Here is a 22,578-nt window from a genome sequence, read left to right as displayed (position 1 = left end):
TCGAATATCGGATCCTCCAACGGGTTCGGAGGAAATTGTCATCCCTAAGTGTAAGTAAGTCAACTACCTTTATTGTAATTTTTTAAAAATACATTATGTAAAAAAAATTACAATAATCTTTAAATACATGATATATGTTTCAGCGTTAGAATTTTAGGGATGCTAATAAATTCCATTATCTGTGTTCATTCACAGTCAGCTATATGTGGCACCATGTTTTTTATCCATGTTTTTATCTCTGCCCATGTTTCTCTATTTCTCATCATCTATCTTATCATGTCTCCTGAATAACCATTTTTGGCATTGGTATCACACTTTCTATATTTATTGAATCAAATTTAAAAAGTACTTGGTTAGTACCTAACTGATAAACATATTATTTATGATTTTCTGTTCGTTGGTTTTAAGTTTATTTTTTTTTGTTGGTTATGAATTTCTTTTGTGCTTTTGTTCTCAAAAGGTGAAGGATACTAGTTGCAAACCAAGTATTTGTAGAAATGAAATACTCAATTCAATGGATCAGATCTACTCACCCCATCTTCATCTGGTTTTTTTAACAATAAATAAGTTTATGGTATATGATTTATTATGTTGCTTTATAATAGTAATCATATCAAATTCATTTGTTTGTTTTGATTTTGCAGGTGATAATATATTTATTACGAGCTTCGAGGTCTTATGATCTAATATCTCACATATTCTCAACAGGGTCACTAAATCATTATATTAGGGCTTCTTAAACATTGTTTTATTATAACTTTATGCATAAATTTACATTTTGTTTGGTATATTTTAAACTCAAATGTTTCAAGATCTACTAGAGTTCCGATATCAAAATATGAACTTTTATCCGGCACATTTGCATCTTTAATGATCTGACATATTTGAATCTTTGCTGCATATGTATTTAAATCTGACGATTCACACATGGAAAATACGGATGATGGAGGCGGGAATCCGACCAATAGTTTCCATAAATAGCCAATGCCGCAGGTTTTTAAAATTCTTTGTATTACAATAATAAACTTGAGCTTAGCATGAATTTACAAATTTATTATTTACATTATTCTATCTACTTAATTTGTTAATTTCTATTTCAACTTAAGCAAAACATAGTATGTGTATTCTTGAAATGATTTAATTCTACCACTATTGCTAGAATTTGTATTCTTAATCTTTGTCAAGTGATCTGCAATATTTTGGTTTTATGATCAAAACCTATATCATGTAAGGAAACAAATTGAGTTTAGCAGTTTTATTTAAGCTTTGGAATCAACTGTCTTTCATGATTCAAGTACAAAATGTTTTGGTGTCATGGTGTTGTAATATCATGAATGTTTAATATATTAACCCTATATATTCATGACACATGCAACGTGTGTGTCTCGGTGGCTAGTTTTAATTAATTTTTTCCCTAACCCGAGAGAATTTTTCGGTATGCATTCACAGACAGAGGATGATAGTATAAATATAAATAAGGGTAAGCATTCGATCGAACCGAATCTAAAATAACCGAACCAAGCCGGTTTATTTTTATATAACCGAAAATGACAGAATTTTTTTAAAAAAACTGATCCAAACCGAATTAAAATCCATTAATTGGGTCTTTAACCGAATTGATCTATTTTATATTTAAAAAAAATTTAAAGGTGAGAAACGAGAGGAAGGGCTGGATGGCTGATGATGAGTTCTAACTTTTGAGTGTTGGATTTTAGGGTTGAATTACCGGGTATCTTGCAAGCCCGTGACCCCAACACACAAATCAAATAGGCGAGATATAAAATACTAAAATCTATATAAAAATGATATTATTTAAAAAATTAGTTAAATTGGCTCACTAATTTTTTTAAAATCAAACCGATTTGGTTGATTTTTTTTGAAAATTTAAACCGGATTTCTGAATTTTTTGGTTTGATCGATTAATTTGATTAAACTGAATTAATGTTCCGCCCCGTATATAAGCTGTAAACTTGTATAAAAGATATTTCCATAAAATTAAAGTTGTTATAGGTATTCTGAACTTCTAAGGGTTTTTTTTAAAAATAATTTAATTTTTAAAATTAATTTCAAAAATAATTTTTAAAAAAAACTTGTGCAAAAATACCTTAATCCGCGCTTTGTAAGCACGGACGGTGCTCCACGTTCGCGCGACGGAATATTTAGCGACGGAATATATATCAAAACCGTCGCTAAAATTGAATCAGCGACGGTTAAAATGGAATCAGCGACGGTTCAAAAACCGTCGCGAAAATCGAATCAGCGACGGTTACAAAACTCATAGCCAGACGTGCATGAGAAAATGACCTCCTAGTTCGGCTACGATCATCACTTCTCTCTGCTGACCTCTTCCTTCCTACCTCCATCATTTTTCTTTCCCTTTCTCCTTATCTTTGTCTCCCGACCTACCATCCGACCTCTTTTGTCTTTGTGCGTCCTCAAAATTCACATATTTCTCAGCTCGAGCAAATCATAGAATTCTTAACCAAGGATTTGAAAAAATCTCCTCCCAATTTGTCCACACAAGTGGGAACGAAACGTCTCAAAACATATGTACATTTTATTCTTTAGTTTTCAACGATGAATCAGCGTTAATGGTGATCAAAAGAGTGACAAAAATTAATAGATTTTTTCTATATATATTTAAACCCCCTTCGTCAAAACATATATAACAAAGATTAAAATAAACCAAAGGAAAAATGATGGTTGCACAAAGAATATACAGTTTCACATCACAGTGCAGAAAAATAAATCACAAAATACAAAAACAAAGAAAGAAACCTCCTTTCAGGTCTACAAAACATTTCCATTCATCAAAAAAATAATAAAAGCCTAAATGTACAGTGCAGAAAGGGACAAGTTCATTACAAGATATACTATAAAACAGACAACCATGGGGGCACCATGAAGAATCCAAGGATTTAATAGATCACGGGTCACCTTCGCTCCGCCCCTGTTTATATCACTTACGACGCCCTCCTTTCCCAGTAATCACTATCCAAAGGGGCAGGATAAAGATCAGTAGTAGCAGCAGATGAAGCAGTCCAAGGCACATCCATTGAGATACTGTGTCCCCGAACATCGTTAAACTTAGCCACCCTGTCCTCCTCGGTTCCCCTTTTTTTGGGTTTAATCACGTCCATCGGGATGTTCAAGTTCGAAACAAACTGTTCAACACGGGTCTTTCCTTCGAGTATGCTGACCACAGATGACATACTTGGTCTTTCTGCGGCTACAGCACTCGTACAAAGAAGAGCTACGTTGATAGTTGTGAAAACTTCTTCTGCGTCAAAGTTTGATTCCAATCGGGAGTCGACTAGTTCCATTAAATTTTCGTCTTCCTTCAAGGAATGAGCCTGAATAATAGAGCCAGAGAAGAGAAGAGGGTGAGTATATATTTGAACATCTTCGAAACTATATATACATCCCAAAACCCCGTTTTACTTCTTAATCTAAAATGTAAAACAATTTTTTGCAATCTAACTTAAGTTTAAGTTGTATATTTGTACTATTTACCGGTTAGAGTTATATAAATTAATTTGGTTAGTCTCTATTTATTATCTTTTTAGGAAAACTGGAAAATGATCGTTTAAGTAGGGGTGCTAATGAAACTACTCATATAGTTTTCAGGTTCATCCTGAAAATATTGAAGCTAAATTCATCTTTAACTTCTGTTGCAAAAATGTGCGTGAACTATTAATTTTTGTTTCTATAATATTAGAGTAGAGGGACGATTTTATAACATCCAAGAGTATGATTTGGTAGGAGACTCCATTGCTCGCCTTGTAGGATCTGTTCTTGCAGGAGTATATAACTGGTTCATTCTGATGTTCCATGTAAAATTGAATAAATGACGTATAATTGCATGGAAAATTAATTTTGGTAGATGTATAAAAATGATTAGTAATATTTAGCTATGTTACCCAGTCAAGAAGATAGAAGCATTCATCCTTTGGCCTGATGCTTGTATTGCTCTTTCCACTGACAATCTCCAAAAGAACCACCCCAAAACTGTATACGTCTGCTTTGTCAGTCAGATAGCCTCGCATAGCATATTCAGGCGCCATATATCCACTGGAAAATCAAAGAAAACGGTAAATCTCCTTGTATATAAGAAAGTGGAGTGTGGGATGAGTATGAATTATTGATTGTTTGGTTACTCACTGAGTTCCAGCGATTCGTGTGCTTATATGAGTATTTTCTTCTTCGTCAAGTTTGGCAAGCCCAAAATCGGATATTTTTGGGTTAAGATTTTTATCGAGAAGTATGTTTGTTGCCTTGATGTCACGATGAACAATTTTCAGTCTTGATTCTTCGTGCAGGTAAGCCAAACCACTTGCTATACCAATGCAAATCTTATGCCTCGTAGGCCAATCCAAGTGCAACTGGTGTTGTTCTGGACCTGTACACATTGAGCTTGATATTCAATATTTTTACTAGAAGTTAAGCATTTTAAAATTCCATGGAAGATGAGCAGTGTCTTGCTGTAAACCTTCAAACTTTAAGGATGTCTACCTAGTTGGGGTCACATCATTCATGTATGCAGTTTTACTAATCGACTTCGTAAAAACTTCACAAGCTCGACTAAAATAATTGAGCTCAAGCTCAAGTTTAAGTTTAGGAATAAAACATAAAATAACTTGACATTTTTATATGATAATAGTTATAGTTATTTACTTCTATAATATTCAAAATATTTAAAATTAACTATAAGTTTGTGAGCTCACTACCGAGTCCTGAAAGCTTGACTGAGCTCGATTCAAGTAGACTCGACCCATTTTACACCCCTAGTGTTGCATCCATCATGAACAAAAAATATGAAGTTAAGGCATAAGCGCATATTGAAACTCACCAAATAACGCACGAGCAAGGCTATTATTCTCCATGTACTCATAGATAAGCAAAAGTTGGTTTCCTTCAATACAACATCCATGTAGTCTCACGAGATGAGGATTTTGTAGAGCCGAAATCATGCCTATTTCATTGACAAACTCACGGTTGCCTTGTTTCGATTTGGAAGAGAGCTGCTTTACAGCAATCATAGTACCATCCGCCATAGTTCCCTTCAAAAAACATCCAATCCCAAACCAAAAAATCAGAAGATAAACTAGGATATTCCCGATGAAAAACAAAACTGATGAAAACAAATTTGTAGATTAGTCGTTATTCAGGTCACCTTGTAGACAGGACCAAAACCACCTTCTCCAATCTTATTGGTCGGGTCAAAATTCTTTGTAGCGGCTTTAATTTGCTTCAAGGTAAATGATGTAGTTTGGAGGTCTACATTCTTAAACTCTGCAATAAAAAGAGAGATATTTGTTGTCTAATTGTGTGAACTATCATGTTGCAAGTTTAGAAAGTAGAGACCAAAATATAAGTACCGTTTTCCAGGGTATCTTCTTGCCGACAGAACTTCCACCAAAGAATGAACATAACCAGCAAGACCGTCGAAAGAACTCCAAACACTATTCCAGCTATAGCTCCTCCAGAAATGCCACTTTTTCCACTGTTTTCTGGAGGTGGCTGAAAATCTGAACAAATATGAGAGAAAGAGGTAAATTGTGAGAAACATTTACAATTTTCCAACAATTCAATCAATTCGTCTTTGTGAAAAGAGAGAAGCACAGCTTACTGGGATCTACAGATATAGCTGAAATGAGTGGGCCGTACACTCCTCTGTCAGGTATGCCAATTGTTCCCTTCCCAGCCCAAAAGAAGCGGATATCCAACGTATTATCAGTCACAACAGCTGTGAAATTTTTTGTCAGCGGTTTGTTAACCCCACCGGCTTCATCTTCGATATTGAAATCCTTCAGTACAAGCTTCCCCTGAAAAAGAAGCATCACATGAAATTATCAAACTATTTAATGCTAAATTTTGACTTCTTCTTTGTATGATGATTACAGTGCTGCATCTAATACCTGAATGTAAACATCGAAATAACGCCTCCCAAGACTACTGTATTTCGGGCCACTAGTAAACATTATTTCAGCAAAGTGAAGGTTCACCGTGTAATTTCCGTTTATCAGACAAAACCCGTAGTAAGTCAACGACAGGGGTGAGAGTCGTGCATCCATATACAGCTGAGGATTTTCCCCAACCATGATTGAGCTGTTGGCCCAGATGTACGAGTCTATGGGACGAGCATCGTCCAAGAAATGTCCTGTGCTACTAAATGCCCAATTCGACGTACTTTGGAAGAAATTCGAAGGCCCTCCAGAATTCACATCACCATCATAGGTAGTACCTTTGTTGTCGACCACTTGTTTCCCACCGCAATTTATATGGATGGAGTAATATCCTGTAACAAAAAAACGTAAAAAAAGGAATTTTTACTGATGGTTTCTAAAATAAACTAAAAAGGTAAGGCGTTTGATCTTTGATCATCACATTGTGTCATCCATTGGTAGTTTTGAAACGAAAATTAATATTTTAAGAAATGAAACATAATCAGCAAACATGAGAAATGGGTGGGAATAATCTGTCTGAAAATATAAACTTACGTCTACTGCAATGAAAGCTTCTCAAGCAGGAAACGACACCACTGGCAATGCAATACAAAGTGTACAACTAGTTAGCTCAATATATCACTGAATGCTATTCGTAAAATCCAAACTCTGACAAAAGAAATGCAACAAACTTACGGTGTACTGGCCTTTGAGCTTGCAAATAAATTCCTGATAGAATAATAGGGTGAGTGACAAGTGACATTAATGATAAAAATAACAAAAAAAATGATACTAAAAGATGAGTAAAAGCAGTCTCACAGCTTGCGCGGCTGACAATTTGAGGATGAATTTTCATAAGTCAGATTGTTGTATGAAAGATCGCTGCAACAAAAAAGTAAATCAATTTTTGAAGCAAATAACAGTCTATTCATTTTGGTTTTTGTTTTACGGTTTCTATGACTGGTGTGGTATAGGCCTTTACCATAACCTTGTAAAGAAAATAAAGTTATAAAACACTTGTTCTCCCTCTGTAATCTAAAACTCGATACAATCCCGTGAATTTCACCATCAGTAGTTTTTTGAAATTGAAACTAAGCAGGAACTGTAAGCCCTCATAGCATTGCCAAGACTGGGGCTCCGATATTGTAGGCATACATCATCAAGAGATTTCAAGATCCCAGCTTTTTAACATCTTCATACGAGACATGCATACGCTTGGAATAAAATTAAGATAAATTTTACTAAATAGTACCTCTTATTGAGAAGAAGTGAGACTTGAGAGAAGTAAAATCGAATAAAACTTACATGACGTCTCCATCTGTCTGCATCCAAGAAGGTAATGGCCCAGAGAGGGAGTTCCCAGCTAGATAGCTGGAACATGGCTATCACAAATTAGAGAATCTCGAGATATTTCTTGTTATGATATAAATTTGTCACATTTAGACATGGAGTAAAATCTAGATTTAGGTAATATTTTGTACAAGGATCCTATAAGGGACGTAAAGGAAAGTTGAACAAACAACTCACAAGAAAGCAACTTTTAAAGAATCTAAGTTCACACTTGTTATACCACCATAACCATTTAATCTAGTAACATGATTGTGATGCTTATGTTATAAGAACTCCAACGTAAGTAATTTCTTGCGAGAAATTTGAGGTGTCTCGGAGGTAAAAGGACTTGTTTTAATACCAATATGCCCAAAAGCCTCCACTGAAAAGTGAAGAAAGAAGAAAATGGTTGGGGTTCTCAGACTTGCAAAACGTGTTGTTCCCACACACAGAATCGTCAACTTTTACACCTTGTTTTTTGTCGATGCAATATTTTCCTTTATTATGTTATCAATGCATATCTGTTCGGCTTTAAAGTTGCAGTGGAGCTACCTATACATCTTCTTCAGGTCACATATAAGCTCTCCGCTTCAACTAGTACAAAATTTCCCATTTTGAGCTATGGAATCAAATTAGAGAAGCGACTAATTCAACAACAATTTGACAATAGACTTGCTCATCAAAATCATTACATGTAATCTGTGTCAGATATACCACTGAAGCTGTTCGGAATCGGTCCAGTTAGGTTGTTGAAACTGACGTCTCTGCATGAGAGATGTCAAAAACTGAATTAATGAAAATACTGCCAAGAAAAAAGAAACACTTCCGTGAGTTACTTCGTTTCATAGTTCCAACCTTCGAAATTTTTAAAAGAGAAATCAATACTTAGTATTTTTATGGAGTACGATTATTTTCATTAAATACGCAAAATTCAAAGCATTTTAAAATATAATGAAAAACAAAATCTCTCTATAGATTCTCATAGAAGAAAGGGGTTTACTAACAAGACTTTCAACTTTGTCATTCTTCCCAGATAGGCTGGCAACTCTCCAACGATGTTGCAACTCCTCAAAATCCTGTGCAACCAAATGCAACAGTTACATCTGGGCAGCGATTATTTCTCAACAAGACCACGTTGTTACCATGCCATGAATCATACTCACAGTGTCTTAAGGTTTGTCATATTGCCGAGATATGGAAAAGCAGATTCACTGCCATTGAGGTCGCTAATTCTCCTGCATATTTAGAGTCAAATTTGTTTATCACGATCTTTTTTTCCTTTATCAATTCATTTCATTGCATTTTGAAGCAAGTGTCTATCATCCAATCAATCAAATCAAATACTATAAATATATAATAATATGAGGTGCAGCTCACATATGAATCATATCATATACTTACAAGTCGGTTAATTGGGTAAGGGTAGCAATACCGGAAGGAATTGGTCCCGACAAACCACTTCCCTGCATCACTCTGAAATGATCAAGTTTAAGTTACAGGAGGGTAAAAATCAATGAAAATAATCAAAATCAAACAATGGCGGAAGTAATGACGGCCAATTAAGTCTTACATTTTCGTTATGTTTGTCCAGTTCTGAATAAAGTCTGGTATTCTTCCTGTGAAGTTATTATCACCTATACGACTGCATCAATAAAGATGAGTTTAGCGAATAACGTTTAAAACAAAACACAAAATTCCAAATGCAATTGAATAAAAAGTAAGGAAGTTACAAGTCTCAATAAAAAGTAAGGAAGTTACAAGTCCTTGAGAGTGGTCAACTTTGCTAGCGTCCCCGGTAGTTCTCCAGTTAAATTGTTTGAGGTAAAGAGCCTTTAGTCATAAAAATATTGTAAAAAGATCAGCTTGAGAATCAAATCAAATCAAGAAGCCACGCAAAGAAACATAAAACACAGACTATAAAGGCATAAAAATAAGGGGAAAATAGTTTTGATCCACTGATTTGTTTAATTTTGGGTTTTGGTCCACTGAGTTTTCAAAATTTGGTTTTAGTACACTAACTTCTAATTTTGGTCCAATTATTTACGTGACACCAGAAAATGATAATGTGGCTTAGGAAAATGATGACTTGTGAGGTTGTCACGTCAACCATTAGACCAAAATAGTGGAAAATTAAAAATCATGTACCAAAACCAAATTTTGAAAAAAAATGGACTAAAACCCAAAAATAGAAAAGTCAAAGGACCAAACAATTCATTTTCCCTTAAAATAAGCATCCACACCGATGTCGGAACTAGAAGAAAACTTTATTTCTCAGAAAATTCATTTCAGGTACCTTCTTCCAAACAAAATCCTAAATATGCCCCTAAATTCCAGGAAAGAAAAGTTGCAATTAACATAATGCAAATCAAAGTGCTTTACATTTTCTCTATGACAGGAAGATTCCCGAACTCCGGAGGTATAGTTCCTGTCAGCTGATTGAACTCCAAGGTACTGTAAACATTTTCAATTTAAAAAAAAAACAAGAAAACCTTAATCAACTTATAAATCAGATCAAAATTTCATCTTTGACATGAAAACTGTAATAAAACACAAATGGATATCCAAGAAACTTTACAGATTCGCAAGCGTGCTGATGTTTGCGAGTTCTTTCGGGATCGGACCCGTTATCCGGTTTCCGAGGAGGGAACTGCGTCAGGATATCATTCAATCAGTGCCAAACTCAAAACAGATGCAACAATAGTTCTTTAGTGGAATTTAAGGACAAAGAGAACAAAGACATACATGTTTACGAGTTTCATAGAACCCCATTCCGGAGGGATTGTGCCGTTGAGGTAGTTGCGAGTGAGGTCACTGCGTATAATTTTTGACAGTTTAAATCAGTTGAAGTAATATTAATAATAAAAAAAAAAGTCAAAAACTCGTGTGAGACGGTCTCACGGATCGTATTTGTGAGACGGATATCTTATTTGGGTGAAAAAGATTACTTTTTTATAATAAGAGTATTACTTTTTATTGTGAATATAAGTAGAATTGACCCGTTTCACAGAGATTAAGATTCGTGAGACTCTCTTACTTGACAGAGACTCAAAAAAAATTAATGCTCGCCAGTGGTTTACTTACATTTGCTGAAGAAAAGGGAGTCTCGCAATATCTGCAGGCACTGTTCCAGGAAGCGACTGTCCTTTGAGAATGCTGCAATTTGGAGCAGATATACATATATAATTATATTTACATATATAAAAAAAACCTAATTTCACACAAATATTTAAAATTTTAAAATTAAAACTAACTCCCAAATTTCCCAAAAATAAAAAGGCATAATCTATTTGTCAAATTAAAATGTCTGGAAACTGTCTTTTCAAAAAAATTTAATTATTACAATACGACTTAGTATACACTACTTAATTTTTCTTCAAAATATATATATACATTTTTTTAAACTATAAATATACTATTAAATTTAAATATAACTAAATTTAGAACATTAGTTTGTACATCATTATTAGCGAGATCGATATTAAAAAAATGCACAAAAGATTAAAAGATATATGGGTTAAATGATTTAGAAAAATAACATAATATTTTTTTATCGCCTAATATAAAAGAGAAAGGACTCGAACTTGATCCTATATACAAACAGCAGATGAGCCAAATATTACTCTACTCGTGTTAAAATTTTAAACTCTAAAATTTTTAAATATTTTAAATTGATCTATCCGAATTAATAACAAATTAATCCAAAATCATACAAAATTTACATATAATTTTTTTTCTGTCTACAAGGGAAACCGAGGGTGAGACTAGCTAGACTAAAGCTCGATCTCTAAAACAAATAACATAATATTGGAGATATATGTTACACCTTGTGAACCTCGTATAATTTTTGTTTTGAAATCATACATATAGTTACATTTAGCAAAATCTTACTTGAATTTTGAAATTAATCAAATCTTGGTGGCAGAAAAAGATGGAGAAATAGAAGCACACTTACATACTAACCACATGGCAAATGGTGTTGTTTGTGCAGCTACATGTGACGTTATTCTCGTATGCTCCGGCCGGCTGGGAAATCCAACTTCCCGTCCCGCTGCACGGATCCGCGCTAAAATTCCAATCAGTCTTCCCCAGAGTGTTCGCTATCAAACGCAGAGACAACACTGCAACAACAACAAAAGAAAACAAAAACCCGCGATATTTTCTTGTTTTTCCACAACTCTTCTTACAAATTAAACAAAAATATGCCACAAATACTGGTAGATAGATATATATTGTAACTTACGCTCTTCGGGAGGCAAGAGGGTGGCGCTCGAAGCAAAACCCACCAAGAAAACGAATGCGACGAACCTAATCGGGAAGAACATGGTGATGATGATCTGACTTTCAGGTGAATCTACGAAACGAGTTTTGGCATTTGTGTATGTATAGTATATTGCAAGTAAAGAGGATGGATACAGAACAGAAAGCAAGAGGTGAAATGAATCGTAGTTGGAAACTTTCTGTGCATGATTAATAATTCTCGTTGACTATTTATTTTCGAAAATACGCGTTTTTTCTTGTCTTATTATTATTATTATTATTATTATTATTATTATTATTGTGACGATATTAATATTTTGTATGGTAAAATCTTGAATACTGTGGATTATATTAAATATGTAAATTTCTTTTACAAGTAATATATATTGTATTATAAAGATCAAGATTAGGTATTTACTCCATAAATAATGGAAATATTATTCAACGCTGTAATTGTGTAGATCTGGATTTAAATTTAATAATTCAAGGAACGGTGATATTTGGGATTAAAATAATTTTAAACCCCGTTTTGTCAAACAAGTTGTTTCAAAATATTTCATGTATATGTGTATATATAATAGATTATACTAATGATATTTGTTATTAAGAAATAATTAGATTTAAAAAATAGTTGTTTATTTTATGTATATTTAAATTTATTGTTATAATTTTTAATCATCTCGTTTCACGTGTCAAGTGGTATCTTAGGACTTATATGGTACTCGTTGTAAACCTTTATTTCTCTATCTAATTGCCTTATNCGGTACTAAAAAAGTACCTAGAGACTGAACACAAAAAAAAATCGACTGCTAAAGACTGTAGGCCAATTTTCATTTTATTTATTTTATGTATATTTAAATTTATTGTTACAATTCACGTGTCAAGTGGTATCTTAGGACTTATGGTACTCGTTGTAAACCTTTATTTCTCTATCTAATTGCCTTATTAAGATGAGAAAGCTTTACTAATTGTGCAGACAAATCAACATCAAGTTGAGATGATTAAGAAACGAGAGAGCAATTTTATGATTTTTTTAATAAAAAAAAATGTCAAATTTGACTTGCATCGATTTTTGTTTCGAGTTCGATATCGATTCTATGCTAATAAACTTGAGCTAGGCTGATGCTTGATTTTTATTTCGTGAACAAGTTGTGTGATGGTGGTCACGGGCGCAGCTACATGAAGATATACACAGGCTAAAGCTTGGGTGGCCCAACATTGTTTTTAAAATTTATATGTAAATTTTGTATAATTTTTGAATAATATAATATGAACTTGGGTAGATTAATTTAAAATATTAAAAGATTTTATAGTTTAAAATTTTAGTCCGATCAGAACCACGTTTCTAGCTCCGCCACGGGTGGTGGTTGTTCATCATTGGTTCCAAAATATAAACGTTTTGGCCAATAAGCTAGAACAAGTTGAAGGGTTTATCTGTAAGTCTTTCTTTATTGCTTATTATGACTTTTTTAGTAGATATATTTACAGTATTCTTGAGAAAAATGACTTATAAATATTTTGATTATTGGACTTGGTAAATCGTGAAATAATATTGATATTTATGTGGTTATAATAATATAATAATTTAATAAAGTCATCGTGGGCAAGTTGGGGTGGCTAATTTTTTATTTTTAGCTGAGGCTAATATTTGATAATTGGCCAACACAATGTGAACTGTTTTGCGTCGACGAGGACAGCTCAGAGTTTCCATGGCCCATATTTAGCATTTATTCAATATATATTTTGTAACGATAATAAGTTAGTCATAGTCTCCATCCATATTCATATATCACTATTAATAATAGCTAATATATTGGTCCAGCATGAGTCATAATAATGATCATATAATCGAAACGAATCTATTAATGTAAGTTGTAGGTTGACATAACATGCGTCTCAGTTTATATCTATGCATTACTATTGATAATAGGCCGTATGATGGTCCAGCATGAGCCATAACAATGATCATATAGTTGAAGCGAATCTATTAATGACGTGTTTGAGATATTGTAATAAGAAGATACAAGATTATTCAATAATACACCTGAAATATTTTTCTTTATATGATATGATCAATTTTTAGTACTTGAATCATCAACATATTAACTTCCATAAAAATATGATGGATCCACGTGATTTAATAATATTGAAATAAGAAAAGAAATACTCTCGATATAACACAGACTAACCATCAAATAAGAGTATTTTGAGTATTCTAAAAATACATCATGATATTATTTTTTCTGCATTAGTCCAAACTTTAATGATATAGTGTATATATACATAGATTTTTTTCCCCAAAGAATATATATTTGTGGGAAGTCAACTTCTTGACTTGGTCAATAATTGTACGATCGACAGTGGTAGTAGGTGTGCCCGTATTAATTAAAAAAAGGTAATATTTTAATTTTAAAAAACTATTCTAATTTTGAAATTTTTTTAAAAATTATCAATAGAGACTTATGTTGAAGTTTTTCGTACAAGTGAAAATAATATTTTTTACATAACAAATAATATTTTTCATGACTCTGATATTCGTCTCGTAAAATTAATACCTGAGACGGTCTGATCGATCTAGCATCAGGTTATGTGAAAAAAATAATATTTAGAAGTCAAAATAATTTTTTTAATATATACATTTCCCATTGTCGCTCTCATTTGCAAGCTAATCATCTTATCCTTCGGCCTTATATTCAAAGATTGGTTGATTACGAATGTCAACCAATACCCGAAAGAGATCGAGATTCGTATGTTGGACTCTACATGGTTTGTAAATAAATAATCATCTTCACCAATAAATTACACATGAAGTGTTATTTTATATAAGTAANTCAAAATAATTTTTTTAATATATACATTTCCCATTGTCGCTCTCATTTGCAAGCTAATCATCTTATCCTTCGGCCTTAGGGCATCTCCAACCGGGACTTGAAAATAGCGTTTCACGCTATTTTCAAGTCTTGTGCTCTCCAACCGGGGCGCTATTTTGGAATCCAAAATAGCGCCCCACATNATCGAATCGACTTATTTATGATTGTATTCGATATAATGACTTAGTAGAAATATTATTGATTAAAAAATAGAAAATGATATCTAAAAATCACATGTTATTTTATCTGTAAAAAAGTTAAAGAATGAATAAACATTTTCAAAAAAATTAAATTTATCTTCATTTATCAGATAAATAAAGTTTGATTAAAAAAAAGTAATTATTTTTTAGAATATGTTAAAGCAATTTATATAAAGTTATGATTAAGAGACATAATAATAATGATAATAATATCAATATATAAAAAATTAATGATGACAGTATTAACTAAAAAATTAGAAAATATAATATGATGTAAAAACAATTATATTTTAGATATTAGTGAAAGTTTAATATATAAAAGTAACAAAAAAACTCAAAATCATAATTAAAAATAAATAAANTGAAAGTTTAATATATAAAATTAACACAAAATTCGAAATCGTAATTGAAATTAAATAAAATAATATGCACACGCGGAGATGAAATTTTTTAAAATTTAACTACATACAATGATATATTAAATTATCATTTAAACAAAAGTGGAGTTTTAACATGCCTAAAATAAGATATGGTCGTTTGGTTCGCTATATTATTTATCCATATTTTTTTCCAATCTAATATCATGTTTGATGCACCATATTATTTTAGAGATGTCAATAGGACGGGTATGGCTAAACCCAAGACCCGCCCCATGAAGAAAACTTGGACCCATTACCCACCCCATTCCGGTTAAATATTCTTCGGATCCACCCCACCCCGAAAACAAAATGGGGCCGGGTAGACCCGCGAGACCCGTGAGACCCGAATTTTTTTAAATAAAAACAATAATCTTCTTATCACATGACTGAATTATGAAACAAATAATCATCTAAATATAAAACAATAGAAAACTAATTCATGTCTTCGACCACACTTAATAATAACAAACAAATTATTTTAACGACATAATGAATCACATAAAAAAAAGTTACTATCTCTCCAATAAAAAGTCTTGACATCCTCAAAAATAAGTCATAACAGAACTTAAACAGATCAATGTAAAATCAGCGAGTAATTAATCTTTCAGACACATTATTCAGGATCATCTTCCTCTTCATCAAGAATCGTGGGACAAGTTGGTAAATTACTTGAAGAATTACTTACAAAATTAAAGAGAGAAAGTACATTGAAAAAATAAAATTCTAATTTAAAATCGTAAAAAAAATGTAATTTAAAGAGAGAAAGTATAGTAACAAAATTAAAATGAAAGTACAATGACAAAATAAAAATGTGATTTATTTACCTTTCACGTCACCTCACAACCATCTTCGCGAGCACATCAATTTATATCCACATATATGAGACGGGTATGAGTTTAATATTATAGGACCCATGAGCCGCCACATACCCAAACGGGTCTCAAAAATTGGACCCGAGACCCGCCCCATGACCCATTTAGTATGCCCAAACCCACCTCAGATGGGGTGGGTCCATTGCGGGTCTGGGTAAAACCCGGACCCATTGACATCCCTATATTATTTATCCATCTAATAATCATTTATCTTATATCAATCAAATCATCAATTATTTATCTCACATCAATCAAATCATTGAATTGAAATTACAATATTATCCGTAATAAATAATATTATAAATATTTTATTAATATTTTCAAAAATACAAAAAAGTAATTGGTATTATCTTAAATTTAATCAAATTAATCCATCAAATCAAATATTATATTAATTATTACTTTTATATGTTTTATTATTAAAAAATATTAGTTATTTCCATATTATTTGTCCATTATCACAAAACTAAACCCGTATATATGTAATGAATCATGATTGTAACTTTGTGCCGATTTGAATAACCACAAGAAGGCCAAAAAAAAAAATACTATTTCATATTGAAATATAAGTAAATACATAAATCCTTCAGCTTCCCTAAATTCACAATCATCTGAAAACCCTAATGTCTAACGATGAATCAACGATGGAGAAGTCGCCGAACAGCTTCTCGGACAACACACTTGCGTGTTATCCCAAGATTTATCTCGATGATTACGAGCCCGAGATTTGCTCATCAAAGGTAAAGCTTGAACAAAAAATTAATTGTTTCTTGTGACGTATTCCTGATTTTTTTTATTTGCTTATTTGTCCGATTTAGCTTCTTATTGGCTATCGCTTAAGATGGTTGATTGTTTGTGTTTTTTGGAATTGTTATGATCGGCACGCGTGGATAACTCAGTTTGAGTTTTCTTAGTATTCTGCATTCTCAATGTGTTTTTATTAAGGAGCTTCGTGTATTTTTCTACATCAAAAAGATCAAACCTTTGAATTTACTGGTTTTTCAAAAAATCATATAGTATTTCTGCTTTCGTTGATCTAGCGTTCACTGCTTGCTGCTTGATGTATTATCTTATGCGAATGGTAATGTTTGTTATGACTATGTGAATTGTGAATTACATGAGACAATGAAGGATAATGTGGATGAATGTTCTAGGATTTTCTATGTTTACAAGAATTGTGTCCAAGGATCTACTGTGACTGAATTTTATAAATGTTTGATGCCGGAAGCTGCCCCTTGGTGGCAATTCACGTTGGAATGAAAATATGTACAGACAGTGGATGTATTCCACAGGCTATTCATGTGTTGGAAGTAGACAGCTATGTGGATCATTTCAGATAATGGGTCATCAGAAGGAGACTGGGAGATACTAGTAGAAATCTTGGAATTTTTTTTAAAAATGTGTTCCATATTTTTTTCCTATGGCTATGAGATAATGAAGATTGATTTCTCAATTAAGACATTCTGGTTCTAATTGTCAAGTCTCTGTCATGTAGGGCCTAGGTTAGTTGGACCTTGTTTTGTGTATGTAACCCCCCTGTGTCACGTTATGTTTCCATAAATGTTTGGCCCTCATCAGATTTCACTGTAGCGTATTCATTTACTTGCTCACCCAGTACTGTTGCATCCACTACCGGATTGTGAAATATGTAAAATGAAGTGAAAGTTGCATGCATTTATAAAAAGCAGCAAGCCATTGCAACTGAGCTTCATATTCTATTATTTGTGATGGTTTTTCATAACTGGAAATGATTTGATGTAATGTTCTTGATTCAGGTTTGTGAAGGTTCTGAATCAGCCAGTCAACTTGTTCACGGAGAGGAGACTTTTAATAGAGATGGTACGAGTGAAATAAGTGGGTTGGATGTTAGACATAGAAAATATTTGGCTGCCGTTGATGAAAAACCGAGTAAATATTTTTATTACGACCCACCACTTCATGAAGAAACTGGGGTTTGGATACCTGTATCTGTTCCACCTTTACCAGAAACGGAAAGAGAAGAATGGAATAGAAGCTTCTATTTGAATGGCGGATTCCTGACTGAGGGTGACATGGGTTGGAATGAGTGTATAGGGGAAGATAAAGAGATGACCATGTGGGATGTTGTTCTCGACATGTTGCTAACAGTCAGAGGGAGAATCTGGTCACTGACTTCAGGTGATATTTATGGATATAGCATTACTTGGATGTCTAACCAACTTCTAGAGCAAGCCTGGAGAGAGATGGCTCAAACTCTTACGGATGCCAACTTTGGTAAAATGAAGGAAATTCTGGAAGCTGAGCCACCAAAGTGGTTGCCTGATAGCGCTGCTTCTGCTTGCATGTTGTGCAACGTGCGCTTTCATCCAATTATGTGTTCTAGACACCACTGTAGATTTTGTGGTGGCATTTTCTGCCATGGTTGCTCCCAGGGACGGAGCTTGTTACCTGAAAAATTCAGACTTGGGAACCCTCAACGAGTTTGTGACGTGTGCTGTGTGCGGCTTGAGTCTGTCCAATCATGCTTGATCAACCAAGTAAGTCGTGCATCACAGTTTCCGACCCATGATTTGACGGACCTAAGCACGTTACGTTCTTGGCTTAATTTTCCATGGGGCCAATCTATGGAACACGAAATATACAAGGCAACAAACACTATTCTAGGTTATACCAAGGTATAATTTATCGTGCATACTGCCAGATACATGCACTGTGCACCTCGTTTTCGACTCTCATGATTACTAATTTCAATACATATTGATTTAAACTGCTGTGTTATACGTATTGACAGTATTGTATTTGTATTCGTTGTAGGTTGGATCTGTGACACCTGAAAAGTCTATACCTGGTGCAATTCTAAAGCGAGCCAAGGGCCTTGCCATCATAACTGTTGTCAAGGTTGGCTTGATGGTTACTTACAATGTGGGGACAGGGTTAGTGATTGCTCGTAGAAAAGATGGATCTTGGTCTCCGCCGTCTGCTATCACATCCTTTGGTATTGGTTGGGGAGTGCAGGTGAGTGAATGATTGGACCTGATTTCTCAGTTTTATGCCCTATTGTGTTTGTACTTGCCATAAAAGGTTGTTATTGTGATAATCAGCTTCTTAAAGTCTCTAGATTTTTCTCTTCTTTGATACAATATCCGGAATACCGTTTGATACATCTTTGTCAATAACAGTTGTATATGTTATTTGCAGAAAAACCTAAGGTCAGTTGATATAGTTCCTTACTAGTATTGGTGGAAAAGATTTAAAACTTTTTTCTAGTTTCGTATCACTGTTGCTCGTGTTATTGTCTAGTGTGGATTAAGCTGAAATGCATGGAGTCCATTTTACCTGATTTTGGCCGTTTTATTAAATGTCTCACATCGACTAGATTAAGTCATTGGGAGTTACGTGAATGGACTTGGACAATCTTTCTCCCTTGAGCTAGCTTTTGGGTTGAGTTGTTCCAAGTCTCAATCTTGACATAGTATCAGAAAAGTTCTGATCCTGGCCCAGGCTCACCGTTATGTGTTGGACTGTCCTGTGGGTCACCCGATAATGTCTTGTAAACTTCACGCTCTAGTTGTTCATTCCTGGACGTGATTAATTGTGTTAAATGTTTCATTTCGGTTGGATTAAGTTATTGGGAGTTGTATCTATCGGCTTGGACAATCTTCCCTTGAGCTAGTTTTTGTTGTCGAGTTAGGTCCAAATCTCAATCTTTTAACACTTTTCTTTATCTACTATATGCATTAAGAATTATTTTTGCGTATAAAAGCATACTGCAGAGGGTCACATGTTGGTACTGAAATATTTGTCAAGTGCAAACTATTAGACATTAAGCAAGTAATCATTTGCTAAGTCAACTGTTGTCGCCAAAATGCCTTTAATATTTTGATGTCAAAAATATTGGTTTATTCATTATAAAGATATTACTGAAAAATTTAATATATTGATGCCTAACTGCAACCAATATACGTATCTTTTTTTTTCGCAGGCTGGTGGGGAAGTGACAGATTATATAATAGTGTTGAGAACAGATTCTGCTGTGAAGACATTTGGTGGTAACGTTCATATGTCCGTTGGAGCAGGTTTAAGTGCTGCTGTTGGTATTATTGGAAGGGCTGCTGAAGCTGACATAAGAGCAGGTGATGGTGGTTGTGCTGCTTGCTATACTTACAGTTGCAGTAAAGGTACTTGATTGATATTCTTGTTGCTTTGACAAGTTCCAAATTAGGTCGTGCTTGCAGTGCTAGTTTGACAATTGAATTGATGTAATTACTAGAGGAGATGAGCCAGAAATGAAATGGCTCGGGAAGGGGTACAATGGATGCCTTATTGAGATTCTAAATCGGAGGAAATTGTATCGAACATGTCAGATCATGATTCCAAGTGTTGGTCCGGCCGTCTTGACATAATAAACAATCACTATGTCACCCTGCTTTTATCTTTTAAATGGATAGTATAGGCGGAAGGCACACCGAGGCTTATGGCCCTGAAGATTAGATATTTTCACAAATTCAAAATCCTCGAGCGTATTAAAGCAGCGTCAAGGCCAAATTTTACTGAAGGACCCCATCCCTTGGGGCTAAACACATGCCTTGTTTGTGTTTAGTAACTAAGGCCTTAATGCGTGTGCTTTTATAGTATTCTAGAAATTGTGGTATGACAGTTAGAATGGCTAGCCAAAACAAGCTAACCGTTGTTCCGATCCTGAAACATCGTACCAAACGATGATTTAACAGATATGACATTGTTTCACAGGTGCATTTGTTGGTTGCTCTCTTGAAGGAAATGTTGTGACAACACGAACACGCGAAAATTCCAGGTTTTACGGTAATACATCCATCCCTGCAACCGAGATTCTTCTCGGTTCTATGCCTCAGCCCCCTGCAGCTTCCACACTCTATCGGGCATTGGCAGACTTATACCGGAAGCAGCAGTAGTTGGTTTATCTGGTGAACGATCTCCATTTCATCATCCTTATGTTACTATTGGGTTGAAGAAAGCAAAATTCTTTTGTGTATATATTATCCTTTACGTGTAAATTATTCCTTTCATTTCTCTATCCCCCATTGATAAAAGTCTGGAAATGTAAATGAGTCGAAGGTGAAGTGTCTAAAGTGGTCGAGCCAAACAGTTAAACGAGCATGCTCGACTTGTCTAGTCTCGTATCCGATGATGATCACATGATGGTATATAGCCAAAAGAAAGAAAAGAGGGCTGAAAAGGAAGAAGGCCCTTGATTGTTCAGGCTTTGAATTTCAAGATTTATCCACACGAGAATTGAATGTAATTTATGGTACAAAAAGTTAATGTTTGTAGATAAAATCGCATTGGATTGATGCGATTGAAATTATATCCATGATTTCATTTATGACTTGTTTCAAGAAAATTTTATAATTTAAATAATTATATTAATTAATTGTTCTCAATTTTAAATATATTTTATGATAAATGTCACCTGAAAACTCTCTTGATTATTTTTTCAAGTCACATACATTAATTTAAACAGAATTGAAGATTATTTAAAAATGTAGAGGTGATGACAGTGTGGTTTGGTTGGGTTTTCCATAAAATTGAAAACGAATTGTCGTGGACGGTTGTGTTTGAAAAATTCTAAAAATTGTGGTTTTTCAAATAAGATTAGATGTTTGGTTTCTAACGGTTTCGGTCCGTGAGACGGTTATACGTGTCAATTTTGTGAGATGAATGTTCTATTTGAGTTACTCATGAAAAAATATTATTTTTTATGTCAAAAATACTAACTTTTATTGTACATATAGGCAGAATTGATTCGTCTCACGAATAAAGATATGTGGGACCGTCTCACAATATATCTTCTCTTTTTATGGTATCTCTGCTAACTTAATGGATTATTATTTTAATTATAATCTATTATTAAATTGAATGGTTGTTTATTACACAATATTTTTAAGTCGATTAATTACTTGTTGCATATAATTCAATTTTTTTCCATATATAAAAATGCATCTAGGGGGTGTATTAAATGTATGAAATTTAATAATTTTTAATGGTTTTTTTAGCTTTTAAAAGTCTAAACGTATTCAATCAAAACTTTTGAATACTTTATAGAAGTATGATGATATTCAAAATAGATTTTCATAGAGTTATAAAGAGTGAAATGGTAACATTTATTTTTAAAAACTCTATGAAAGTATGTATTCAAATTTTCGATAAACTTTTTATAACTCCATGAAATTCATTAAAATACAAACATTAAAATATAAAGTACAACTACAAATTGTCAAAAATTGTATTTGGTTCAATCTAAATATTTAGATATATTGTTAAAATTTCTAAATCATACGCAAGTTCTTTCTTTTTCTCTCTCATCTCACATCAATCATCTCATCATCTTTCTTCTCTCATCTATCTTTATAACTCTTTTAATTTTCAAAATTTATTTCTATATACATTTTTTTTCAGATTTTTCGTTGTTTTGGTCAATGGTTCACTAATAATTTTTTATTTTAATATTATTGAAAATTTTAAATCCTATAATTGATTTTGTGATTTTAATTTATGATTTATACAAATGAAAATAACATTCAAAATAATAAAATATGATCCAAAAAAATAACATCGTTTGATTATGAATAGTTGAATAGTCTCATAACAAACATGATAAAAAAATAAAATAAAAATTAAGATNAGATTTTATCACTCTTCTTAAATTTGCACCACACATGATATTATAT

General features: G+C 33.2%; 2 protein-coding genes across 3 annotated transcripts; one reads left to right on the top strand and one right to left on the bottom strand.

The window, feature by feature from the left end:
* Window positions 1–2,681: 2,681 nt before the first annotated feature.
* LOC140958805 (probable leucine-rich repeat receptor-like serine/threonine-protein kinase At3g14840) lies at window positions 2,682–11,724 on the bottom strand. The gene is made up of 24 exons (XM_073416370.1): window positions 11,515–11,724; window positions 11,227–11,392; window positions 10,356–10,427; window positions 10,017–10,085; window positions 9,850–9,921; window positions 9,654–9,725; window positions 9,033–9,104; window positions 8,845–8,916; window positions 8,676–8,747; window positions 8,438–8,509; window positions 8,279–8,350; window positions 7,967–8,038; window positions 7,251–7,316; window positions 6,765–6,827; window positions 6,642–6,674; window positions 6,501–6,541; window positions 5,919–6,298; window positions 5,630–5,825; window positions 5,379–5,528; window positions 5,174–5,292; window positions 4,850–5,060; window positions 4,162–4,399; window positions 3,921–4,071; window positions 2,682–3,353 (listed from the first exon to the last, which is right to left on the bottom strand). The coding sequence occupies exons 1-24, from the start codon at window positions 11,594–11,596 to the stop codon at window positions 2,964–2,966; spliced, it is 3,003 nt and encodes a 1,000-aa protein (XP_073272471.1). The 5' UTR covers window positions 11,597–11,724; the 3' UTR covers window positions 2,682–2,963.
* Window positions 11,725–16,454: 4,730 nt separating this feature from the next.
* On the top strand, window positions 16,455–21,277 carry LOC140959981 (uncharacterized). 2 transcript variants are annotated; one of them, XR_012172083.1, is made up of 6 exons: window positions 16,455–16,632; window positions 17,668–18,546; window positions 18,686–18,886; window positions 19,854–20,049; window positions 20,621–20,950; window positions 21,067–21,277. XR_012172083.1 is itself a non-coding variant. In XM_073418066.1 (5 exons), the coding sequence occupies exons 1-5, from the start codon at window positions 16,516–16,518 to the stop codon at window positions 20,800–20,802; spliced, it is 1,575 nt and encodes a 524-aa protein (XP_073274167.1). In that variant the 5' UTR covers window positions 16,455–16,515; the 3' UTR covers window positions 20,803–21,277. The 2 variants fall into 2 exon arrangements, 1 of the variants encoding a protein (XP_073274167.1); XM_073418066.1 differs by having other exon boundaries at window positions 20,621–21,277.
* The last annotated feature ends 1,301 nt before the right edge of the window (window positions 21,278–22,578 follow it).

Source organism: Primulina huaijiensis, chromosome 15 (assembly GCF_012295235.1).
Source record: "Primulina huaijiensis isolate GDHJ02 chromosome 15, ASM1229523v2, whole genome shotgun sequence".
NCBI lineage: Eukaryota > Viridiplantae > Streptophyta > Magnoliopsida > Lamiales > Gesneriaceae > Primulina > Primulina huaijiensis.
The sequence above is the reverse complement of the archived record's forward strand: the minus strand, read 5'-3'. Positions and strand labels throughout refer to the sequence as shown.